The 24531-nt window shown below is 39.3% G+C and overlaps 1 protein-coding gene across 1 annotated transcript in view; it reads right to left on the bottom strand.

Annotated features, from left to right (window-relative positions):
- Positions 1–9580: 9580 nt before the first annotated feature.
- The window catches only part of STMND1 (stathmin domain containing 1), a 29314-nt gene continuing 14363 nt past the window's right edge, over positions 9581–24531 (bottom strand). Inside the window, exons 3-5 of the mRNA XM_019028962.3 lie at positions 20207–20358; positions 11711–11842; positions 9581–10361 (exon numbers count right to left, since the gene is read on the bottom strand). Of these exons, the coding sequence (XP_018884507.2) occupies positions 10074–10361; positions 11711–11842; positions 20207–20358 (572 nt within the window). The 3' untranslated portion in view covers positions 9581–10073. The remainder of the gene's footprint in view (positions 10362–11710; positions 11843–20206; positions 20359–24531) is intronic.

Genomic DNA, 24531 nt, shown 5'->3' with positions numbered 1-24531 from the left:
TTACACAAGGAAAACTATACAGGCATTTTTCAGTTGCTACCAATTCAGATGATTATAAAGATTTACCTAATGATGTGTTCCCTGCCTCATAACTACCTGAAGGTTGCGGTTTGATTTTAGTTGAAATACCCTGGTGGCTGTTCAAATATTTAGCTTTTAAGCATTAGAAAACCAACATTATTTTGATACAAAAAATTGACGTTATTCCAGAGGCTCTATTTTAGATATCTCAGTCTTTCCTTTAGATTACTCAGCAGTACAAATCATCCTTTAAGAAGAAAGAAAAGAAAGATGATCAGGGAAAAAGCCACATATACATTTGAAGTTTTTAAAAAATATTGGAGTAACAGAATTGATAGCATTTGGAAGGCAGAGTAGTATTCAAATACAAACTCCCTCCCTGGTTGATGGTAATGGCTCTGTCAGGGTGGGAAGTTGCTCAGGGTCTCTGATCTCTGTTTCCTCATCTCCAAACCCTAAGATGGTTTTTGTGAGTAGTAATGCACTTGGAACTTTAGAGACGTTTCTGGGATCCAGGCATTCTGCAGTCTAATAATCACTCTTCCCATCCTGTGAAAATGATATCACTAAGTAAATATACAAAGTAATACAAAGTAATTTCTATTTTATAAATATATAACAAATGATAATCTGTATATTTTCCTAGTGATATAATTATATAAATGATATCATCATATAAATGATGATATACATCATTTATATATATAAGTCACTAAGAAAATATACAGATTATCATTTAGGATGTGTTTGTCTTTTGCATATGTAACTCTGCATATGTAGAGAGGTTTTCAAGTCAGGATATCAATGATAATGTTCACATTTATACCATATAGGTTTTTTTTTTTTTTTTGGCAGAGTCTTACTCTATCACCCAGGCTGGAGTGCAGTGGTGCAATCTTGGCTCACTGCAACCTCTGCCTCCCGGGTTCATGCCATTCTCCTGCCTCAGCCTGCCGAGTAGCTGGGACTACAGGTGCCCACCACCATGCCCGGATAATTTTTTGTATCTTTAGTAGAGACGGGGTTTCACTGTGTTAGCCAGGATGGTCTCGATCTCCTGACATCATGGTCTGCCTGCCTTGGCCTCCCAAAGTACTGGGATTACAGGTGTGAGCCACTGCGCCTGGCCTACCATATAGATTTTAATGCAATGAACATGTCATCTGAGCCACTATAAATAACATAGGCAAGAGCATAAGATTTCAAGAGAAAATATTATTTCAGTATTTGTCAAATTTGGGAATTTAATTTGGAAGTACTATAAATTTGTGTTGAACATATTTTGTGGTCATTTAAATTTTATTATTTGCAGAGATGTGAATGATACCCAAATCTTTTTAAAATTGTCCTTGTACAATTATTTTAGCAACTCTAATATTTTATACGATTGACACATGCCACCATATGAACCCTTCCATAGAAAAACCTCAGGATGGATGGAAAACATCATGTTGCTTACACAGAATTTTAGATAACTTACATGACATAAAAATAGTGGCATATTCTAGTTTATATGATACTTTTATTATTTATTTATGTTTTAAATCTGACATAGTTTTTTTTAAGTTTTAAATTTTACTTATTTTTTTCAACTTTTATTTTAGATTTAGGGGGCACATGCACAGGTTTGTTACATGGGTATATCGCATGATGCTGAGGTTTGGGCTATGAGTGATTTCATCACCTAGATACTGAGGACAGTACCCAATAGTTAGTTTTTCAATCCTTGCTTCCTTCCCTTCTTCCCCCATCTAGTGGTCCTTAGTTTCTATTGCCATCTTTATGTACATGAGTACCCAATGTTTAGCTCCCACTTATAAGTGAGAACATGTGGTATTTGGTGTTCTGTTCCTGTGTTAACTCATTTAGGATAATGGCCTCCAGTTCCCTCCATGTTGCTGCAAAGGATATGATTTCATTCTTTTTTATGGCTACATAGTATTCCACAGTGTATACATACCATATTGTCTTTATGCAGTCCACCATTGATGGGCACCTAGGTTGACTCCATGTCTTCTCTATTGTGAAGAGTGCTGCAATGAACATATGAGTCCATGTGTCATTTTGGTAGAAAGATTTGTTTCTTTTGGACATACACTCAGTGATGAGATTGCTGGGTCAAATGGTAGTGCTGTTTTCAGTTCTTTGAGAAATCTCCAAACTGCTTTCCATAGTGGCTGAACTAATTTGCATTCCAAGTGTATAAACATTCTTCTGCACAAACCTTGCCAGCATCTGTTGTTTTTTGACTTTTTGATCGTAGCTATTCTGCCTGGTGTGAGATGGTATCTCACTGTGGTTAGGATTTGCATTTCTCTGATGATTAGTGATGTGGAGCATTTTTTTTTCGTGTTGACCATTTGTGCGTCCTCATTTGAGAAGTGTCTGTTCATGTGTTTTGCCCATTTTTAATGGAGTTGTTTGTTTTTTGCTTGTTCTATTGTTTAAATTCCTTATAGATTCTGGAGATTAGACTTTTGTCAGATGCATAAATATTTTCTCTCAATTTGTAAGTTGTCTGTTTACTTTGATTATAGTTATTTTGCAGTGTAGAAGTTCTTTAGTTTAATTAGCTCCCGCTTGTCAATTTTTGCTTTTGTTGCAGTTGCTTTTGAGGGTTTTGTCTTAAATTGTTTCCCAAGGCTGATGTCCAGCATGGTGTTTCCTAGGTTTTCTTCTAGGATTCTTATAGCTTGAAGTCTTATCTTTAACTCGTTGATCCATCTTGAGTTAATTTTTGTCAATGGTGAAAGGTAGGAGTCCAGTTTCATTCTTCTGCATATGGATAGCGAGCTATCCCAGCACCATTTATTGAATAGGGAGTCCTTTCCCTCATTGGTTATTTTTGTCAACTTTGTCAAAGATCAGATGGTTGTAAGTGTGCAGCTTTATTTCTGGGTTCTGTATTCTGTTCTATTGGTCTATGTCTCTGTTTTTCTACCAGTCCCATGCTGTTCTGGTTATTGTAGCCTCTAGTATAGTTTGAAGTCAGGTAATGTGATGCCTTCTGCTTTGTTCTTCTTGCTTGGGATTGCTTTGGCTATTCAGGCTCTTTTTTGGTTCCATATGAATTTTAGAATAGTTTTTTTCTAGTTCTATGGAATTTAGGATACTTTTTCTAGTTGATAGTTGTGATAGGAATAGGGTTGAATCCGTAAATTGCTTTGGGCAGTATTGCTCTTTTAACAATATTGATTCTTCCAATCCATGAGCATGGAATGTTTTTCCTTTTGTTTGTGTCATCTATAATTTCTTTCAGCAGTGTTTTATAGTTCTCCTTGTAGGAATCTTTCACCTCCTTGGTTAGATGTATTCCTGGGTATTTTGTTTTTGTGAATGGTAATTGTAAATGGGATTGTGTTCTTGATGTGGCTCTCAGCATGAACGTTATTAGTGTATAGAAATGCCACTGAATTTTTTTTTTTTTTTTTTTTTTTTGAGATGGAGTCTCGCTCTGTCACCCAGGCTGGAGTGCAGTGGCACGATCTCGGCTCACTGCAAGCTCTGCCTCCCAGGCTCATGCCATTCTCCTGCCTCAGCCTCTGGAGTAGCTGGGACTACAGGTACCCGCCAAAACGCCCAGACAATTTTTTGTATTTTTAGTAGAGACGGGGTTTCACCGTATTAGCCAGGATGGTCTCGATCTCCTGACCTCGTGATCCACCCACCTTGGCCTCCCAAAGTGCTGGGATTACAGGCATAAGCCGCCACGCCCGGCCAAAATGCTACTGATTTTTATACATTGATTTTGCATCGCGAAACCTTACTGAAGTCATTTATTAGTTCCAGTAGCTTCTTGGTGGAGTCTTTTTAGGCTTTTCTAGGTGTAGAATCTTATCATCTGTGAAGAGAGATGGTTTGACTTCTTCTTTTTTTTTTTTTTTCTATTTAGATGCCTTTTATTTCCTTCTCTTGCCTGCTTGCTCTGGCTAGCACTTCCAGTACTATATTGGATAGGAGTGGTGAGAGTGGGCATCCTTGCCTTGTTCCAGTTCTCAGGGGGAAATGCTTCCAGTTTTTGCCCATTCAGCATGATGTTCACTGTGGGTTTGTCATAGATGGCTCTTATTAGTTTGAGGTATGTTCCTTTGATGCTTAGTTTCTTGAGGGTTTTTATCATGAAGAGATGTTAGATTTATGAAAAGCTTTCTCCATGCCTGTTTAGATGATCATATGGTTTTTGTTTTTAATCTGTTAATGTGGTGAATAACTGTTATTGATTTGCATATGTTGAAGCAATCTTGCATCCTAGGAATGAAGCCTACTTGATCTTGATGAGTTAACTTTTTGATATGCTGTTGGATTTGGTTTTCTAGTATTTTGTTAAGGATTTTCGTGTCTATTTTCATCAGGAATATTGGCCTGTAGTTTTCTTTTTTAATTGTTGACTTTGTAGAATGAGTTAGATTTTTGCTGGCTTTGTAGAATGAGTTAGGAAGCAGTCCCTCCTCCTCATTTTTTTGGAATAGTTTCAGTGGAATTGGTACCAGCTCTTCTTTGTATATCTGGAGAATTCCACTGTGAATCCATCTAGTCTGGGGCTTTATTTGGTTGGTAGGTTTTTAAAATTATTATTATTGATTCAATTTTGGAACTAGATATTGGTCTGTTCAAGGTTTCAATTTCTTCCTGATTCAATTTTGGAAGATTGTGTGTTTCTAGGAATTTATCCATTTCCTCTAGATTTTCTAGTTCGTGGGCACAGCGTTGTTCATAATAGTCTCTGAGGATCTTTTGTATTTCTGTGGGATCAGTTGTAATGTCACCTTTGTTGTTTCTGAGTTTGCTTATTTGGATCTTTTCTTCTTTGTTAATGTAGCTATCCATATATTGATCTTGCTTATTCTTTCCGAAAATTACCTTGTGGTTTCATTGATTCTTTGTATGGATTTTTAGGTCTCAATTTCGTTCAGTTCCATTCTGATTTATTTCTTTTCTTCTGATAGCTTTGGGGTTAGTTGTTTCTTGTTTCTCTAATTCTACTAGGTGTGATGTGAGATCATTTTTGAGATATTTCTAACTTTTTGAGGTAGGCATTTAATGCTTTAAATTTACCTCTTAACACTGCTTTTGCTGCAATCCCACACATTTTGGTATGTTGTGTCTCTGTTTTCATTTATTTCAAATAATTTCTGCATTAATTTTGTGTTTACCCAAAAGCAATTCAGGAACAAGTTGTTTAATTTCCATGTAATTGTGTGATTTTGAGAGGTATTCTTGATATCTATTTCTATTTTTATGCCACTGTAGTCCAAGAGTATGGTTGGTATAATTTCAATTTTTTTAAAACGTATTGAGACTTGCTTTATGGTTGATAATGTGGTCAATCGTGGAGTCTGTTCTATGTGCAGATGAGAAGAATGTATATTCTGTGGTTAATGGGTGATGTATTCATTCTGTAGATATCTATTAGGTCCAATTGATTAAGTGTTGAATGTAAGTCCAGAATTTCTTTGTTAGTGTTTTGCCTCAATAATATGTCTAATGCTGTCAGTGGGGTGTTGAAATCCCCTACTATTATTGTGTGGCTGTCTAACTCTTTTCATAGGTCTAGAAGTACTTGCTTTATAAATCTGGATGCTCCAATATTGGATGCATATGCATTTAGGATAGTTAAGTCTTCTTATTGAATTAAACCCTATGTCATTATGCAATGTCCTTCTATGTCCTTTTTTTACTATTGTTGGTTTAAAGTCTATTTTATCTGATATAAGAATAGTGACCCCTGCTCTTTTTTTTATCTTCTGTTTTTGTGGTAGATCTTTCTCCAACTCTTTACTTTGAGCCTGTGGGTGTCATTATGTGTGAGATGGGTCTTTTGAGACAGCAGATAGATGGGTCTTGTGTCTTGTTATTTTATCCATTTGCTTCTCTGTGCCTTTTTTTTTTTTTTTTGAGACGGAGTCTCGCTGTGTCGCCCAGGCTGGAGTGCAGTGGCGCGACCTCGGCTCACTGCAAGCTCCGCCTCCTGGGTTCACGCCATTCTCCTGCCTCAGCCTCCCGCGTAGCTGGGACTACAGGCGCCCGCCACCAAGCCCGGCTAATTTTTTGTATTTTTTAGTAGAGACGGGGTTTCACTGTGTTAGCCAGGATGGTCTCGATCTCCTGACCTCGTGATCCGCCCGCCTCGGCCTCCCAAAGTGCTGGGATTACAGGCGTGAGCCACCGCGCCCGGCCCTCTGTGCCTTTTAAATGGAAGGTTTAACCATTTACATTTAAGGTTAATATTGATATGTGAGGTTTTGATTCTATCATGAAGTTGTTAGCTGGTTGCTTTGCAGTTTCTATTGTGTAGTTATAAGGTCTGTGTCAACTTAAGTGCATTTTTGTGGTAGTAGGTATTGTTCTTTTATTTCCATGTTTAGAATTCCAGTACAAATCTCCTGTAAGGCTGGTCTAGTGGTAACAGATTCCCTTAGTGATTGCTCATCTGGAAAAGATTTTATTTCTCCTATGCATATGAAGCTTAGTTTGGCAGGATATGGAATTCTTATTTGGATTTTCTTTTCTTTCAGAATTCTGAAAATAGGCCCCCAATTTCTCCTGGCTTGTAATATTTCTGCTGAGAAGTCTGCTATTAGCCTCAAGGGGTTCCCTTTGTACATGATCTGACATTTTTCTCTAACTGCCTTTAAGTTTTGTTTTTTTTGTTGTTGTTGTTGTTGTTGTTGTTTTTTTTTAAATATTGACTTGGACAATTTGGTGACCAAATGCCTTGGTGATCATTTTGTATAGTATCATGCAGGTGTTCTCTGGATTTCTTATATCTGGATGTTTACCTATCTAGCAAGATTAGAGAAAATTTCTTGAATTATTCCCTTACGTATGTTTTCCAGGTTCTTTGCTGTTTCCCTTTTTCTCTCAGGAATACCAGTAACTCATAGGTTTTGCCATTTTACATAATCCCATATTTCTCAAATACTTTGTTCATTTTTAAAATTTATTTTTTCTTTATTTTAGTCTGACTGGGTTGATTTGAAAAACCAACCTTTAAGCTCTGAAATTCTTTCTTCTGCTTTGTCAGTTTATTGATAAAGCTTTCAGTTGTATTTGAAATTCTTTGAGTTTTTCAATTTCAGAAGCTCTGATTGATTTCTTTTAAGATGTTCATCACTTCCTTTATTTTCTGGATTGCTTTAGAAGTTTCTTTGTACCGCTTTTCGATCTTGTCCTGTATCTCATTGACCTTCCTTGCAATCCATGCTTTGAATTCTTTATCTGTATTTCTGAGTTTCCATTTTATTTAGAAACCATTGCTGGAGAGCTAGTGCAATCCTTTGGTTTGTCACTATATTCAGATTTTTCATGGTGCAGAATCTTTGTGCTGGTTCCTTCTCATCTGGAGATACTGGCACATCTAATTTGTGTTATTATTTTCCTGAAGATAGGGTTTTTTCTTTTTCTTTCTTTTCCTATAATATTGTGTTTTTTCTTTCCATTTCCTTCCCCCCTTCTCCCTGTACAGTTCCTGTTACTGTAGAGGAACTGTACTGTACCCCAACAGGGTAGGGTCTTTTGGCTTTGCTTCTATATAGCCCTATGCATTTCTTTCAGCAGGTTTTATATTGGGCTGTGCAGTTTGACCTACAAGCCCTTAGATGGCACTTATAGGTAGGAGCCAGCCAATATGGCTGTGTATATACTTGATCTTTGTTTGTTGCAGAAGCTCTCTGTTGCCTTAGGCAATGGGGTGATTTGTGGAATTCACAGTGGTCTGAGCTCCCCTATGCAGCCCTGGAGGGGGCAGGGGCAGGGGCCATGATGGGTGGGGCCAGACCAGGCAGGTTTGCCTGCACATTCCCTAGTGGCAGACACAAGCACAAGCTCTGAGGGATAATCTAGTGGGTGGCCACCAAGCATCCAGAGTTGTGCCTAGGTGTGGAGCTGGGAAACCTCCTCAGTCCCAAGTTTTCTGCACAGGGATGGGAGTTGGCCCAAATTCTTAATGCAGGAGATTAGGTGCTCCAGATGCCTGAAGATCTGCCTGGGAGTAGAGCAGAGAGGGCCCCTCTGCACCAAGATCTCTGCACAGGAAGGGTGGGGTGATTCAGGCTGCTGTTCCAGGTGAGTGGGTGTTCCGAATGCCTGGAGAGCTGTCTGGGCATGGAGTGGACAGGGCACCCCTGAATCAAGATATCTGCATAGAAGGGGTGGGACAACTCAGTCTGCTGAACCAGGCAAGCAGTTACACAGTATCTTTAAACACATTACTTCATCTGATTCAACTCTGTGACAGTGGCTATCCCAAATTAACATGTAAGGTAATTGAGACACAGAGAGCCTGCATGCCTCAGGGTCACATTGTAAGAAGTAGACTGACTCTAAAGGTTTCGGCTCTCCAGTGAGTTTTGAAGAAGCCCCTCAACCCCCTTCTGCCACCACCATCATACCTCACTGGCTGTAGGTATCTGACGTCCTACAGGCTATACAAACACATACAACAGAGGTCCCCAACCTTTTTGGCACCAGGGACTGGTTTCATGGAAGACAATTTTCCCATGAATGTTGGGGAGGGGGTGTGGATAGTTTCAAGATGATTCCAGTGCATTACATTTATTGTGCACTTTATTTCTATTCTTATTACACTGTTATATGTAATGAGATAATTATACAACTCACCATAATGTAGAATCAGTGGGAGCCCTGAGCTTGTTTTCCTGCAATTAGATGGTCCCATCTGAGGTGATGGGAGACAGTGACATCCGAAATGTGTTGCTTATGTCCAGTCTACTCCATAATCTCACTTTGTTTGCTGTCACTGCAGAAAACCCTGCTGTACAAAGATAGGATGCTAGAAATGGAAGCAGGCTTTCAGTGCTTTTGTGGCAATGTCAGGATATTCCGCCTGGACTTTAATTCAGAACATATGGAGATTTGAAGTTGCCTCAAACATACTTTTAAGGCCACCAGATGCAGCTGTACGATTGAAGTACATCAACTCACTTGCCACTCTAAAGCCTGCCACCAGATACAGCTTCATTGTCACTTGCCACTCACTGATTTTTGATATGTGTTTGCAAGCAAATGAGGTGGGTGGATTGCTTGAGCTCAGAAGTTTGAGACCAGCCTGGGCAACATGATGAAACCCCGTCTCTACAAAAAATTAGCCAGGTGTGGTGATGCATGCCTGTAGTCCTAGCTATTTGAGGGTCTGAGGTGGGAGGATCGCTTGAGCCCCAGGAGGTCAAGGCTGCAGTGAGCCAAGATCATGTCACTGTACTCCAGCCTGGGTGACAAAGGGAGACCCTGTCTCCAAAAAAAAAAAGGATCTAGAATCATAAGACCAGATAATTGATTGGATGTGAGTGGTAAGGGAGGGAAGAACCAAGGTATAATTCAATAAGATGAGGACCAGCAGCTTCTCAGCTCAGCATGTCTGCAGGGAAGACAGACACTGCTGGCAGGGCTGACTCCCAGTTTACCCACACCCTTACAACTTCCTTCCATCCCTAGCCTCAACTGAAGTTCTTCTGTTTTCACAAGAAGAAAACTCTATGTAATTCTGAGAATTAGATATTGCTAACTTAAACTATGTGGATAAAACTGTAATTCAGCCAACTTCAAGACATTGCTTTATTCCTTCACAACACAGAGAAAAAAATTATAAAACCATAGACATACAGCATAAAAAACATATAAGCCATTAAAATACTTAATACAAATCCATGCAATTTGTTTTAAAGGACCAGCAGAGGATGGACCCTGCCACAAGGCACGAGTAAACAGGAAGGATTTCATTTGGCACGAACTTATTAATGTAAACTGAAGGCACTTATAAATTAAAGACATCTCCATAATGTTTGAAGCCACACAATGGAGAGTGCCAAATATCTATGCTGGTCAAGTCTCCCCCTCGCTCTTTTTTTAAAAGCTAGCATAGCTACTTAATTTACTCAACTAACCTTCAGCCTGTGCAGCCCACACAATCATCCTTAAGCCCAAGGCAGAAATCCCAGTGGAATGAGGTCAGTCAGTCAAAGAATATGAGACATACTACAAATGTCACAAATGGGGAGAATGAATGCTTTCTTATGAAATTCACAAAAAATGGCTTAGTAGACTATGTCATCTGCTTGGTTGTAGGACATGTCTGACTCCACGACCCCAAAACTTTCATCACTTTCGTTTCTATCGATCAAGGTTGCATCACTTTTACTCTTCTTCCTCTTCAATGGTTTTCCTCCCTGCAGGTCAGATGGTTCAAATCCAGCAGACTTCACCCTTTGAAGTCCTTTGGCAAATGCAACCTCGGCCCCTCCTAATTCAGCTGAATCTGAGTGATTGGCTGAAGGCAAAAGTCGGTCACTCCGTAGCCTTTTTCTTATTTCTTCTTCTTTAGTCTGAAATGCAGTATTAAAGAATGAAAAAGAGCGTGAATAACTTTCTACAAGTTGTGATTAATGTTGCTTGTATTGAACATTCATGGCTTCTCTACGTCATTATTCAGTCAAATAACAAACATTTGTTGAGAAACTCTTGTCGAAGAAGGCAGACACGGGGCCTGCCCTCATGGAGCTTGGAGTCTGGTCCTTGCTCTCTGATAGGCCAATTAGAGAGCTGGGAAATGAAGGCTGTCAGACCCAGCTGCGAAGGCTGGGTCTGGCCAAGGGCACGTGGAGGGCTGTGGGGGCCCTTGGTGAAAATGCAGCAGGAGTAATGCAGCCTGATGCTCTGCAGCAGCTTCTCTCAGTTTAACACCACACCCCAACCCTGCCTCTACTCCTGCCCCCAGCCTCAACTGAAGTTTCTGTTTTTCCATATGAAGAACACTCCATACTTCATTTAATTCCAAGAATTGGATGTTGCTTACTTAGGCTATATGGATGAAACTGTAATTTTCACCCAACCTGCTTTATTCCTTTACAACAGAAAGGAAATTTTTAAGAAAAACCATGAAACGTATAGCATATAATAAAAAGCATAAAGATCATTAAAATCCTAGCTATAGGCCAGGCACAGAGGCTGATGTCTGTAATACCAACACTTTGGGAGACCAAGGCAGGAGAATCATTTGAGGCCAGAAATTTAAGACCAGCCTGGGCTACATAATGAGACCCCATCTCTAAACAATTTTTTTTTCTTTTTTTTGGAGACGGGGTCTCGTTCTGTCACACAGGCTGGGGTGCAGTGGCACAATCTCGGCTCACAGCAAGCTCTGCCTACTGGGTTCACGCCATTCTCCTGCCTCAGCCTCCCGAGTATCTGGGACTACAGGTGCCTGCCACCACGCCCGGCTAATTTTTTGTATTTTTAGTAGAGACGGGGTTTCACCGTGTTAGCCAGGATGGTCTCGATCTCCTGACCTCGTGATCCACCTGCCTTGGCCTCCCAAAGTGCTGGGATTACAGGCGTGTGCCACCGCACCTGGCCAACAATTTTTTTTTTTTTTTAAATCAGCCTCATGTAGTGGTATGGGCCTGTAGTCCTAGCTACTCAGGAGGCAGAGACAGGGGGACCGCTTGAGCCCAAAAGTTCAAGATTGCAGTGAGTTCTGAGCATGCCACTGTACTCCAGCCTGGGCAACATAGTGAGACTTTGTCTCTTAAAAAAATTAGTAAAATAATAAAAAAAAATACTGATTATAGATCCATGCAGTTTGTCTTAAAACTGCTGATAGGAAAGCTCTGAGGTGAGATCATTTTAACAGACAGCGAACTCCTTAAGCCTAGAGCATCTGAGAGCTCACTACCTTCCTGCGCTCCTCGGCAGCCTCCATCTTCTCCTCGATGTCCTTCATTGTGAAATCCTTCACTTGCTTTTTGATCTTGAGTTTTTTTAGTCTGGAAGGTGGCTTTCTCAATGGCTTCTCAGTCGTAGTCAACTGGAATAAAACATCTTTTTACATGAAGAAACAATCATATTAACTGGCAGAAGAGAAGGGCAAAAGAGTTAGAATAAACAGTTTAAAATGTAAATTCTAGGCTGGGTGCAGTGGCTCATGCCTGTAATCCCGGCACTTTGGGAGGCCGAGGTGGGAAGACTGCTTGAGCCCCGGAGTTTGAGGCCAGCCTGGGCAACATAGTGAAACCTTGTCTCTACAAAAATACAAAAAATTAGCCAGGCGTGGTGGTGTGTGCCCGTAGTCCCAGCTACTTGGGAGGCTGAGGGTGGAGGATCACTTGAGCCCAGGAGGTGGAGGTTGCAGTGAGCCAAGATCATTCCACTGCATTCCAGCCTTGGCAACAGAGCGAGACCCTGTCTCTAAATAAATAAATAAATAAATGAAAAAAGTAAATTCTAAAAATATAACTTTCCAGGCGCAGGTTAAAAAAACCAACGTGAAAGTTGATAACAACAGAATTATAACGATAAGATCTTTTAGATGCCTTAAAAGCACCAGGCTATTACAAAAAGGCCCTATGAATGCAGGTGTTCTCAGACTGCATAGAAGACGACCACTTAGAAGGAAAAAATCTTGAGAATGAATATAAGATGCAAAGCAGTGGAGAATGGGGGTGAATTTGTAGTTTAAGGTGAAGAGTTCAACCTGATGATTTTATAATATTCCACAAGCTACAAGTTACTTTCATCTGGGATAGAGATTAGTTCTCATTGCTTCTGGTTTTGTGGTAGAAAGAGATAATTAACGATTACTGAACAACAACTCTGTGCTGGGCTTTGCTGGAGGAACTTGACAAACATTTTCATGACAGCGGGGGAAAAATCCCACTTCATATGATCAACTACCCTTTCAACAGTTCAAAGCAGTAATGATGACTTTCTAATTATAATTTCTAGTTCCAAAATAAGTAAAATTGTCATAAAGTATTTATGAAGAAAGTTTTAAGGTGTTTTTGTTTTAAAAATTAGTTTTAAGATAATATAGATTGATTATAAAAAAATATAACTGATACATAAATCATCTCCTTATCCTCTATTTAACCACCTGGCCCCCAATCCCAGTCCTTAGCATGAACCTTTGTAAAGAGTTTAGTGTGTGTCTCCCCAGATATCTACTCTGCACATATATATATATACGCACATATATATGTTAAGGATATCTGTAATGTTAAACAAAACCTAAATGGAGTTATACTATATACACTGCTCTGCAATGAACTTTCTTCAATTAACTTAATATGGACATCTTTCTATATAAATATAGATTTATTACAACTGGGTGGGGGTAGTTAACTCCAAGGCTGCATTACAAAATGAACTGAATATTGTTCCAGATAATTTCTCTAAAGACTTTTTTTAAAGACAAAGGAGCTATTAATATTCATTGTAATTTCTAAAAGACTGTTTCTCCAGACTATAATGCTATAGGTACCAAGAAAATAAATCAAAGAAAGGCAGTTTAGCAGAGTATAAAACAAGGCACCAGACCGAGACTTAGTCAGCCCTGGGTTTGAATCCTGGCTGGGTTATGGAATGACGGTTTTTTTTGTTTTTGTTTTTGTTTTTGAGACCGAGTCTTGCCCTGTCACCCAGGCTGGAGTGCATTGACATGATCTCGGCTCACTGCAACCTCCGCCTCCCGGGTTCAAGCAATTCTCCTGCCTCAGCCTCCCAAGTAGCTGGGATTACAGGTGTGTGCCACCACGCCCAGCTAATTTTTGTATTTTTAGTAGAGACGGGGTTTCACCATGTTGGCCAGGCTGGTCTTGAACTCCTGACCTCAGGTGTTCCACCTGCCTCAGCCTCCCAAAGTGCTGGGATTACAGGCGTGAGCCTCCACACCCAGCGTGTGCATTGACTCTCTATGATTCCTTAAACTCTGCAAGCTATGGTTTCCTCATTTGTAAAATAAGTTTAATAACATATATTTTGGGATTGGTTTTAAAAAAGAAAGAAAAGGATAATGTAGCCACTCTGCAAATGATAGCTACTTTTCATTCAGTCAAAGCAGTGACTTCTTCCAAAGGCAGAACACAAACTCATAACCAGGACAAAGCGGAAAGGGGCGAAAGCACAGAGGGGAGGAAGGAGAGCCTACAGCTGGGGGGATCATCAGGCAGCAGGCATGAGCTTCAACTCTGGGGCAGCAGGAATGCCAAGCGCATAGTGGAGACCCAGGCAGCTCTTCTCTTTGGACTCAATTTTCTCAACTGTGAAGCAGCAAGGGGGCAGAGGCCTGTGAAGCGTCCTTTCAGCTTTAAAATCTATGATTCTCAGGAAGTCTCCTAAAGAAAAAACATTTATTGACGTTTTGGCTCCTTTAGAACCATGTGACAGTTTATGGGGTGCAAAGTTTTTCACTGCTTGAAAGCCGTGGAATGTTTGTCAAAGGAAGTTCCCTCTCCCATCATCATTTTGTATTATTTTTATGACAATTGGCTCCTAAGTTTCCTGCTGGCAAAGACCACCCGCTGAAAAGAGGGAAATACTTGCTATGGTGGCTCAACTAGAGATACTGTGAAATTAGCAAGAAAATGATTTTTTAGGGACGTTCATGCGTAGAAGGCTAAAAGAAAATTAAGTAGTAATCCAAGATCCACTAAAGAAACGCCAGATTAGGCTATACATAGGAGCCTGAACCTTGACTAAAATTCTGAGATCAGTAGTTCTGAGAGAACTTGGATTTTTCTGTTTTGGTCACCTCTTCCCGTGGCTTAATCCTAAAATGATCCTCCCCACAGAGGAAGTTAATCCTACCTGTGCAAGCCATGTTCTTTCTTGAGTTCCACATTTTAAGTAAAAAAATAAAAAACCTGTAGAAAGATATCTGTATTCTTTACAACTGAATTTTATGAAGTCAGAATTTATCAAATGTTGGCACTTAAAAATGTTAACAATGAGCTGGGTGCAGTGGCTCACGCTGTAATCCCAGCACTTTGGGAGGCCGAGGCAGGCGGATCACTTGAGTTCAGGAATTCAAGACCAGCCTGGGCAATATAGTCAGACCCTGTCTCTTTAAAAAAAAAAAAAAAAAAATATATATATATATATATATATATATATATAAAACAATGATCACCTTATGCTTAGAGAGGTGTTACCAGTGGAAACAACAACACATTGACAACAACAAAATCAACCTACAGAAGTTACCAGTTCAATCATTTTCTTAAAGAATACTTTCAGAGGACTGCCAAGTTCAAAATGCTGCCATTAGATTAGAGTCCTGTTTCTAGCTACTAGCTTGTATATTTTACTTCCTACATACACTGTGTATTCCTTAGAGCTTTCTTTATTAACTATTGACCTATGGATGAACCTGTCTTCATTTTGTTTCCTTAAAGGAGTCTTGTGGATAGAATAGGCCAGTCCTGCAAAACAGCCCTTCATTCTTGTTTTATCACTGTTAGACCTCCTGGGGAAGGTCACTCTGATCATTAGCTGGCGTTATTGAGTCCTAACTCAGTCAACTTCCTCCTCCTTAAAAAATTCTCCATGAGGTTCAACAAATAATGTTAGAGACTCTTATACAATGTGAACAAACTCTCCAAGTACACTTCAGGTTCCCAAGTATAGAAGTCACACAGAGAAGGGAATAAACTTTGACCAGATACAGAGGTCAATAGTGAATTCACAGAGCCTCAGGTAGGGAGACCCAGGATGTGCTAAGTGGCGGGGAGAAATGAATTTGGGATAAAAGACGAACTCAATAATACCTATGTGGATAAATGAGAGCCAATCACATCTCTCTAAAGAGGTCTATACCTATCCATATACATATTGACGTGTGTACCTAAAACCAATGTTTGTTTACAATATAGTCAGTTAAGTCTAATTAGAATGTTTAAAAATACACTGAAAGATTCACTCAACAATCTGATACTTAGCTTCTTAATCTTATATTTCTTACATATCATTTTAACTCTTAATTTTTTTTTTTTGTAGAAATGGCATCTTACCATGTTGCCCAGGCTGGTCTTGAACACCTGGCCTCAAGGGACGCTCCCAGCTGAGCCTCGTAAAGCCCTAGGATTACAAATGTGAGCCACCATGCCTAGCACATTTAACTTTTTTTTTTTTAATTGGGTTTTTTGTTTGACAGGGTATCGCTGTTTCACCCAGGCTGGAGTGCAGTGGTATAATCAAGGCTTATTGCAGCCTCGAACTTCCAGGCTCAAGTGATCCTCCAACCTCAGCCTCCTAAGTAGCTGGAAATACAGGTGCACACCACCATGCCAAGCTAATTTTTTTTTTTTTTTTTGGTAGAGATGGGGTTTTACCATGTTGCCCAGGGTGATCTCAAACTCCTGGGCTCAAGCCATCTGCCTGTCTTGGTCTCCCAAAGTGCTGGGATTACAGGCATAAGCCATCTTGCCCAGCCTGATTTTAACTCTTAAGTAAACATAAAATATTCTCGCATAAACATCTCGAAAGCTGGTTATCCAGAGAGTACTATGGAATTACTGTGGTATTCACCAGCAAGATTATGATGAAAATTAAGAAAAAAGACAAAGGGGCCTCTGTGGTGGACACAGATCCTCCCCTTACCTCTAGGGAGAGACTGGCTTATGGGGGATGCCCCTGATTCGGAAGAGGGACCTTCATGAGGGACCTTCATGAAGGTGAACCCTCAATTTTCAAGATCCTTTATTCAATTTCACTCTAAATAACTCAATGAAACATAATGACCTGGCTAAGAAGCAGCCAGATCTAAGTCTGAAATGCCCTTGTATGTAAATATACTATTGGCCCACATAAGAAGTCTTATTTTTAAACTATTCTCTTTGGCTGCTTGGCAAGTTCTGCTGGTAGAGCATGAGACTCAAAGTATTTTCACATTTATTCTATTTTTCCCATAATATTTTATTTAAAAGAATGTTATTCCCTAGAGCAGTGAAGAAATAATATTTACATGTCTGTTAAGATTTACCACATTGTAGTAACTGCTGACATAAGAATATCTGTTTTTTGACTATCCCTTTTTTGTTTCCCTTGACTTCTTGTTTTGTTTTTAGCCAGTTTGATCAGTCTGGGTTTGAAAAAACTTATTAAATATTAGATATTCAAAGTATTATTATTATTAATGATTAATATTATCTAATAATATTTCCATTCTTAATATGGTTCCCCTCTCAGTCCTTCAATATTCATTCTCATCTTTTTACATTGGCCTCATAACTCTTCCCAAAATATGCAAGACACCTGGTGTCTGACACACATATGTTCTCAGCTACCTCTGAATTGAAAGAAGTTTTATCCGTGACACAGAAACTGCATCTCTTTTATTTCCTTAGGCTTCCTGAGTATAATCTTAGTTCCTATTCCTGAAATGGTATATTTTCAGGAATATTTCAGAATTCTCTTTCACAATGAATAGGGAATCAAGAATGATTTCAAAAGCTTTAACCCTTCCCAGCTTTGGTAATGGATTTGAGAGCGTTGTGTAGAGTTTTGGTGAAACTTCACGGCAGTAGTTCTCAACCTGGGCTGCCCATGGGAATCACCTGGGAGCTTTCAGAAGTGTGAAAGCACGGCCACACACCCAGGCTGTGTGGTCGGAAGTGGTACCTAGGCACTGGGATGTTTGAAATATCCCCAGGTGACTCCAATGTACCGGCGGGTTAAGGACCACTGGATTAGGCGATGAAACAAGAGAGCTGTGTGTTGCTGCCTGGTCTGTTGCAAGCCTGGCTTATGTTGGGATATCTTGGCCTAATACTAAAGCCAAAAAAACAAAATTGTGCTATTCCTGAAGGCTGTCACATTTAAATCCTTTTGAGAACGTTCCCAACAACCATTCTATATGCCTACATAGTATGAAAAATAGTCTTCATCTTTGGTTCACTTAATGATGTTATTAAAAGTCCAGCCCACAGTTATTATTTTTTTAAAGGTGCATCTCTTTCACAAGGTAGTTTATATTAATTAACCTTGCAGGCTCCGTTGCAAAGTCTAAGTCAGAACTCATTCATCTCTGGAAATTGAATCACGGAGAGTGTTTTAATGTGATTCCTACTGGCGTATGTATGTAGACATCGAAGTGTCTATAGCATTTCCCTTAAGAAGACATTGCTTAGCTACTGAATGTTTCCACAATCTATCTGCCTCCTCTCACACTTGCTTTCCTTTTTTTTTTGACATGCCTTCTTTTTTCCTGACCCCTACAGACTCACCTACAGCTAGAAAAAAAATCTTTCCTCTCCCCTTTGATATTAAAAACCCATCTTTCTTCTAGCACTTTCAAATAAGATAAGGCACTCCAAAATGCCTTGTATCATGATAGCGTTGTGCAAATGTAAATTGTCATTATGTTGGCATTATCTTTTCCATTATATAATCCATTTTTACCTTCCTTTCCATCCTCCCCCCGCCCCCCGACATCCTCTTATTATTGGCAGCCTGATAATGTTATTCACAAGGTTTGGCAATCTCCTTTCCTTTCCCCCAAATACTTTCTGCAGGATTTATTTTCCTTTTTCAAAAGAAAATGCCACTTTGGCTTTTATTCATGAGTTCTCAACATTCCCCATACACAAAGAAGGAAATTAACTTTATTCAAACATTAAGTGACTCAGTCTAGGTGGCAAATTTGATTTAAATAATGAGTTTTTAATTCCGAATGGACTGTTTTCCCTACAACACAGGGATAGACAACCATTAAGTAGCCTTTGGGGTAATTTCTGGTCTCTATTTCCACCGTTTCCTTTTCTTTCTTTTCTTTTTCATTCATTTATTCTCTGGCTTCTTTTCATTGTTATTTCTTTTTTTTTCACTTTCTCTCTTCTGCCTGTACTTCAAGGACTACTGGTAGTGCTTGGGAGCATTGGCTTAAAAAAAAAAAAACCCAAACAAACAAGAAAACAAAACAAAATAACAGCAACACCTAAGTCTGCCATTTTCTTCACAGGTTTATGCAGAATTTATTTAAAAATTTAGAACTCGGTCAGATGCAGCGGCTCACACCTGTAATCCCATCACTTTGGGAGGCTGAGGCAGGTGGATCACGAGGTCAGGAGTTCAACACCATCCTGGTCAAGATGGTGAAATCCTGTCTCTACTAAAAATACAAAAATTAGCCGGACTTGATGGTGGGCACCTGTAACCCCAGCTGCCTAGGAGGCTGAGGCAGGAGAATCGCTTGAACCCAGGAGGCAGAGGTTGCAGTGAGCCAAGATCGTGCCACTGCACTCTAGCCTGGGTGACAAAGCAAGACTCCATCTCAAAAAAAAAAAAAAAAAAATTTAGAATTCTAGACTTTAGCCAAGCTAGTTAAAATCAGAGTAAAAATATTATTCATGCTGAAGAAAACTATGACAGATTAATCAGGATAAATTAACAAAGAAAAATAATAGTACAGCAATTTCTGGAATTCTATTTAATTCCTCATGTTTGATTTTGGGGTGTGCATATGGATAAATGTACAGCCATATTTGTTTTAGCTTTGGCATTTAGGCCTATTTATTTTCTTTTTTAAAGTTTTACTTTATTTTTAATGGACACATAATTGTATATATTTATAGGGCACAGTATGATGTTTTGATACATGCGTAATGATCAAGTCAGGGTAATTAGCATATCCATCACCTCAAACACTTGTCAGGCCTATTTTCTTACTGAATAAATCAGATTCAGTTTTACATTTCTAATGCCCTGTACAATGCCTATTACATAGGTAGTGCTCAAGAAAAATTGTTGAAAGAATGAAAGTATGTTATTCAGTGGGGCCTATTGTTTCTCAAATTTAGTAAAACCCAATACATGTTTTACTGGATCAATTAATCACTAATAATTGGAGCAATTTCTGAGTCCACAAAGAAGGATGGTGTATTAGTCTGTTCTCACATTTCTATAAGGAAATACCTGAGACTGGGTAATTTATAAAGAAAAGAGGTTTAATTGATTCAGAGTTCTACATGGCTGGGAAGGCCTCAGGAAACTTACAATCATGGTGGAAGGCACCTCTTCACAAGGTGGTAGGAGAGAGAATGAGTGCAAGCAGGGAAAATGCCAGACACTTATAAAACCATCAGATTTTGTGAGACTCACTCACTATCATGAGAACAGCATAGGGGAAACCACCTCCATGATTCAATTACCTCCACCTGGTCCCACCCTTGACACCTGAGGATTACAATTCAAGGTGAGATTTGGGTGGGAGCACAGAACCAAACCATATGAGATGGTGTGCAGAGGTGTGGGGGGAATTTAAGGGAGAAAAATCTGACTTAAATAAATGCTGTTATCTGTATTGTAACTTGCATATGCTGGAAATAATGACTCATGATCAATCATATTCTATTGCTAATTTTAACTATAAGCTAATGTTAATTACAAAATTACTTGCCGTGACATCATATGATTCTCCATTTCTAAATACTTTGCTGTGGCTTTGTATAATTCCTTGAACAATTAGTTCCTCCAGGATATCTGATGACTTCTGTCGCTCTCGACTCTCTAGGGATTGGGGTTTATTGATTAATCCATTGGTCACTAGGTCTTTCAAAAAAGAAGAAAAGAAAAAAGAAAGCAAGATTTAAGAATGAAGATTTTTTCAATCAAATGGTAAATGGATGCCTTCTAAACCATGCTACTTAATTAGATCTTAGTTTCAACACTTAATATATTTCTATTATAAGTCTTTGTGATCCTTTGAAGTTCAAATTCTTCATGTTCTTACAGAGGATACACATCAACATAATATACTGTTTACTTAGCAGATCACATATTAAGATAACAAAAAGCCTTTCTGTGTGCTGCTGTGGACTGCCTTTTTATTGTAACAACACATACACTTGGGTACGACGACGTTGGTTTGCTCGACTAATTAGGAAGCTAAACCACAGCTAAGAATCAGATACTCTTGGTGATTCTTTGAGTTGTGGTTTGGCTTCCATGCTTTGTATACAAAGGATAAACAGCGTGATGTTGCCAAGAGACTTCTAGTTCTGCAACCCTAAGTTTATAATTACGCCATCTGCTAAGTCTACATAAGTAAAAGTACGCCTTTTTGAAAAGAGTCTTTGAACCAAATCAGAATTGGAGTTAGAGTGATATCAGCTAAATTTTTATTCATGATTCTAAAAATGAGCACTGAAACAGTTTATGGGGGAGTCTTTATAAGCTGCACTAATGAGAGAGGCTCCCCCATTACAAATCATCCAATTATATAAATACGCAAATAAGCAGCCGAGTTTATGCTATCACATTATAAAATAAACGGCGCTGGCCTGTTGGGCCAAAGACAGTTTTGCTTTTCCTGTCAGTAACAGTGCAATGGGAAGTCCTGAGAAATGAGCTATCTTCTATGCTGACATCATCAGGAAGTCCTGATAGTAACCAAGTCCATTCCATTTAATGGATGGCATCTTCCCATAAAAATTTCTTTTTTTTTTTTTATTTTTGAGATGAGGTTTCACTCTTGTCACTCGGGCTGGAGTGCAATGGCGAGATCTCAGCTCACTGCAACCTCTTCCTCCCAGGTTCAAGTGATTCTCCTGCCTCAGCCACCCAAGTAGCTGGGATTACAGGTGTGTGCCACCATGCCTAATTTTTATATTTTTAGTAGAGATGGGATTTCACCATGTTGGACAGGCTGGTCTCGAACTCCTGACCTCAGGTGATCTGCCCGTCTCAGCCTCCCGAAGTGCTGGGATTACAGGCATGAGCCACCTTGCCTGGTGAAAATTTCCAATCTCAATGGTTAGCAGTGAGACCTTTCATGAATTTGTGCTGGGAAGATAGAAAACATACACACAGACGCACACACACACACACTAATCAGATGCCTCTCACTTCAGCATATTAACCTCTCCGGTATAAGAGATTTATAGGATTGGCCACTGCAAGTAACTCCAACAGTTTTCCTCCTATCTTAGTATCTGTCCAGTGCTGTTTTTTCTACTCTTGCAAGTGTTTGTAATAGAGCCACTTCTCATTTTAAAGTGCTCTGTACAGATTTTGGCATGGGATAGTAAAACAGGTCGTACGGGGAGGTTAACTAGAAACTTGAAACAATGGAGAAGATTTCAATGAAAAGGTCAGAGGTGAATCCCCTTCAAGGAATTGGAATGATTTTTTGGTTAGAAGGTGGCCTTGTCTGGAAGGGTCAAAATAATAATAATGATCATTTACTAAGCACTTAGGCACCTGCACTATACTGAGTACTTGATACGCTGTATGACGTCAAATGCAAACATCAACTCTGAGAGTACTATTATTATCCCTATTTTAGAAATAAACACTGATGTGAGAGAAGCTAATTAACTTACTCAAGGTGACACAGGTAGCATGTGTGTTATCCAGGGCTACATCCAAGTCTGCTTGGCTCCAACACTCATGCTCTCAACTGTCCCACTGTTCTCCTCCCAAATAGGTCATGTAAGCGGTTCCACTGTCAGTGGTTCATTTCTCTCCCAGGATGTTTCTAAAAGGAATGTCATGTTTGACATCTGTCGCTAACATAATAAAATTATTGTAACCATTCCGATCCATTCTTTTTGGAGTTCTCTAAAGTGTTTGGCTTGATATTTACAGCAGCTAACTTATACAGAGATTCCTGGAATATGTCAGTCATTTCAACTAATTTTCATGTTTTCTTGGGACATTGGAGAATATTGGGGATTGTTTAAAAACCATGTTGTGCTTCTTTTTGATTATAAAAGTGATAGTTACTGTAGTAAATTTAGAAAATACGGAAACTAGTAAAAGATTAAAAAAATGCCCATGCTTTCACCACCCAGAGATTACCATTGTTAATATACAAAATTTTATTTTTATAAGTTCGACATCATACTGAACATACAGTTTCATTTCCTATCTAGCTAACATTTATGTTAGCATTTTCTGATGTCATTGGAAACTCTTCATAAGCATAAGTGTAAAAAGTGAAATTATACAAGAAAACACGGGTGAATTTATCTTTAACCTTGGTGTAGGGAAAGCCTTTCTAACTGTGACTCAAAATCCAAACTGAATTTTAAACATTTATAAATGTTACTAGATTAAAAATAAACTTTTGCATAGCAAAAACCCCATAAACATAATGAGTTGAATATAGATATAATGTACCTCCTAATTCGATGTATTAAGAAAGACACTATTATTTTTGGTATTTATTCTTGTTAAAATTGTGTAACCCTGGCTCATGCCTATAATCCCAGCACTTTGGGAGGCCAAGGCAGGTGGATCACCTGAGGTCAGGAGTTCAAGACCAGCCTGGCCAACATGGTGAAACTCCGTCTCTCCAAAAAAAAAAAAAAAAAAAAAAGCCAAGTGTGGTGGCAGGCACTTGTAATCCCAGCTAGTCAAGAGGCTGAGGCAGACAGAATTGCTTGCTTGAATCTGGGAGGCGGAGGTTGCAGTGAGCTGAGACTGCACCACTGCACTCCAGCTTGGGTGACAGAACAAGACTCTGTCTCCAAAAAAAAAAAAAAAAAAATGCGTAACCCAAATCCAATCAGGAGGAAAGCTCAAACAAACCCAAACTGATAAACATTCTGCAAAATAAATGTTTTATACTTTTGAAATATATCAAGGTCATAAAAGACTAAGAAAAGCTGAGGAGTTGTTCAGATTAAAGAAGACTAAAGACCATAGATGACTAAATTAAACATGTGATCCTGGATTAGACAGATCCTGAATCAGAAATTCATTTATAAAGAACAGTTGCGAGACAATTGACAAAATTTGAATATGATCTATAGATGAGATAATAGTACTACATCAGAGGTAATTTCCTGGCCGGGCGTGGTGGCTCACACCTGTAATCCCAGCACTTTGAGAGGCCAAGGCGGGAGGAGCACCTGAAGTCAGGAGTTCGAGGCCAGACTGACCAATATGATGAAACCCCGTCTCTGCTAAAAATACAAAAATTAGCCAGGCATGGTGGCGGGCGCCTGTAATCCCAGCTACTCAGGAGGCTGAGGCGGGAGAATTGCTTGAACCCAGGAGGCGGAGGTTGCAGTGAGCTGAGATGGCATCATTGCACTCCAGCCTGGGCAACAAGAGAAAAACTCCGTCTCAAAACAAACAAACAAAAAAAAGGTAATTTCCCAATTTTGATCCTTGTATAGTGATTATGCAGAGAGTATCCTTGTTTTTAGGAAATACACACTGGAGTATGTGAAAGCGAAGTGGCATTATGTCTGTAACTTATTAACAGAAAAAAATCTACTTGCATAAGGGGGGATATGATAATGCAGTGTGGCAGAAGGTTAACATTTGGGGAATCTGAGTGAAAGAATACAGGTGTTCTTTGTTTTTTGCACCTTTTCTTGACTCTGAAATTATACAAAATAAAAAGTTTTTTAAACAAGGAAACACTTGGGGAATGTTAGTGTGAAACTTGATAGTCTTAAGAAATATACTCTGCAGGTGCAGTTACTCATGCTTGTAATCTCAACACTTTGGGAGGCTGAGGCGGATGGATCACTTGAGGTCAGGAGTTCGAGACTGGCCTGGCCAACATGGTGAAACCCTGTCTCTACTAAAAATACAAAAATTAGCTGGGAATGGTGGCACATGCCTGTAATCCCAGCTACTCAGAAGGCTGAGGCAGGAGTACTGCTTGAACCTGGGAGGCGGAGGTTGCAATGAGCGGAGATTGCACCATTGCACTCCAGCCTGGGTGACAGAGCAAAACTCTGTCTCAAAAAAAAAAAGAAGTATACT

This window comes from Gorilla gorilla, chromosome 5 (genome assembly GCF_029281585.2).
Source record: "Gorilla gorilla gorilla isolate KB3781 chromosome 5, NHGRI_mGorGor1-v2.1_pri, whole genome shotgun sequence".
Classification (NCBI taxonomy): domain Eukaryota; kingdom Metazoa; phylum Chordata; class Mammalia; order Primates; family Hominidae; genus Gorilla; species Gorilla gorilla.
The sequence above is the reverse complement of the archived record's forward strand: the minus strand, read 5'-3'. Positions and strand labels throughout refer to the sequence as shown.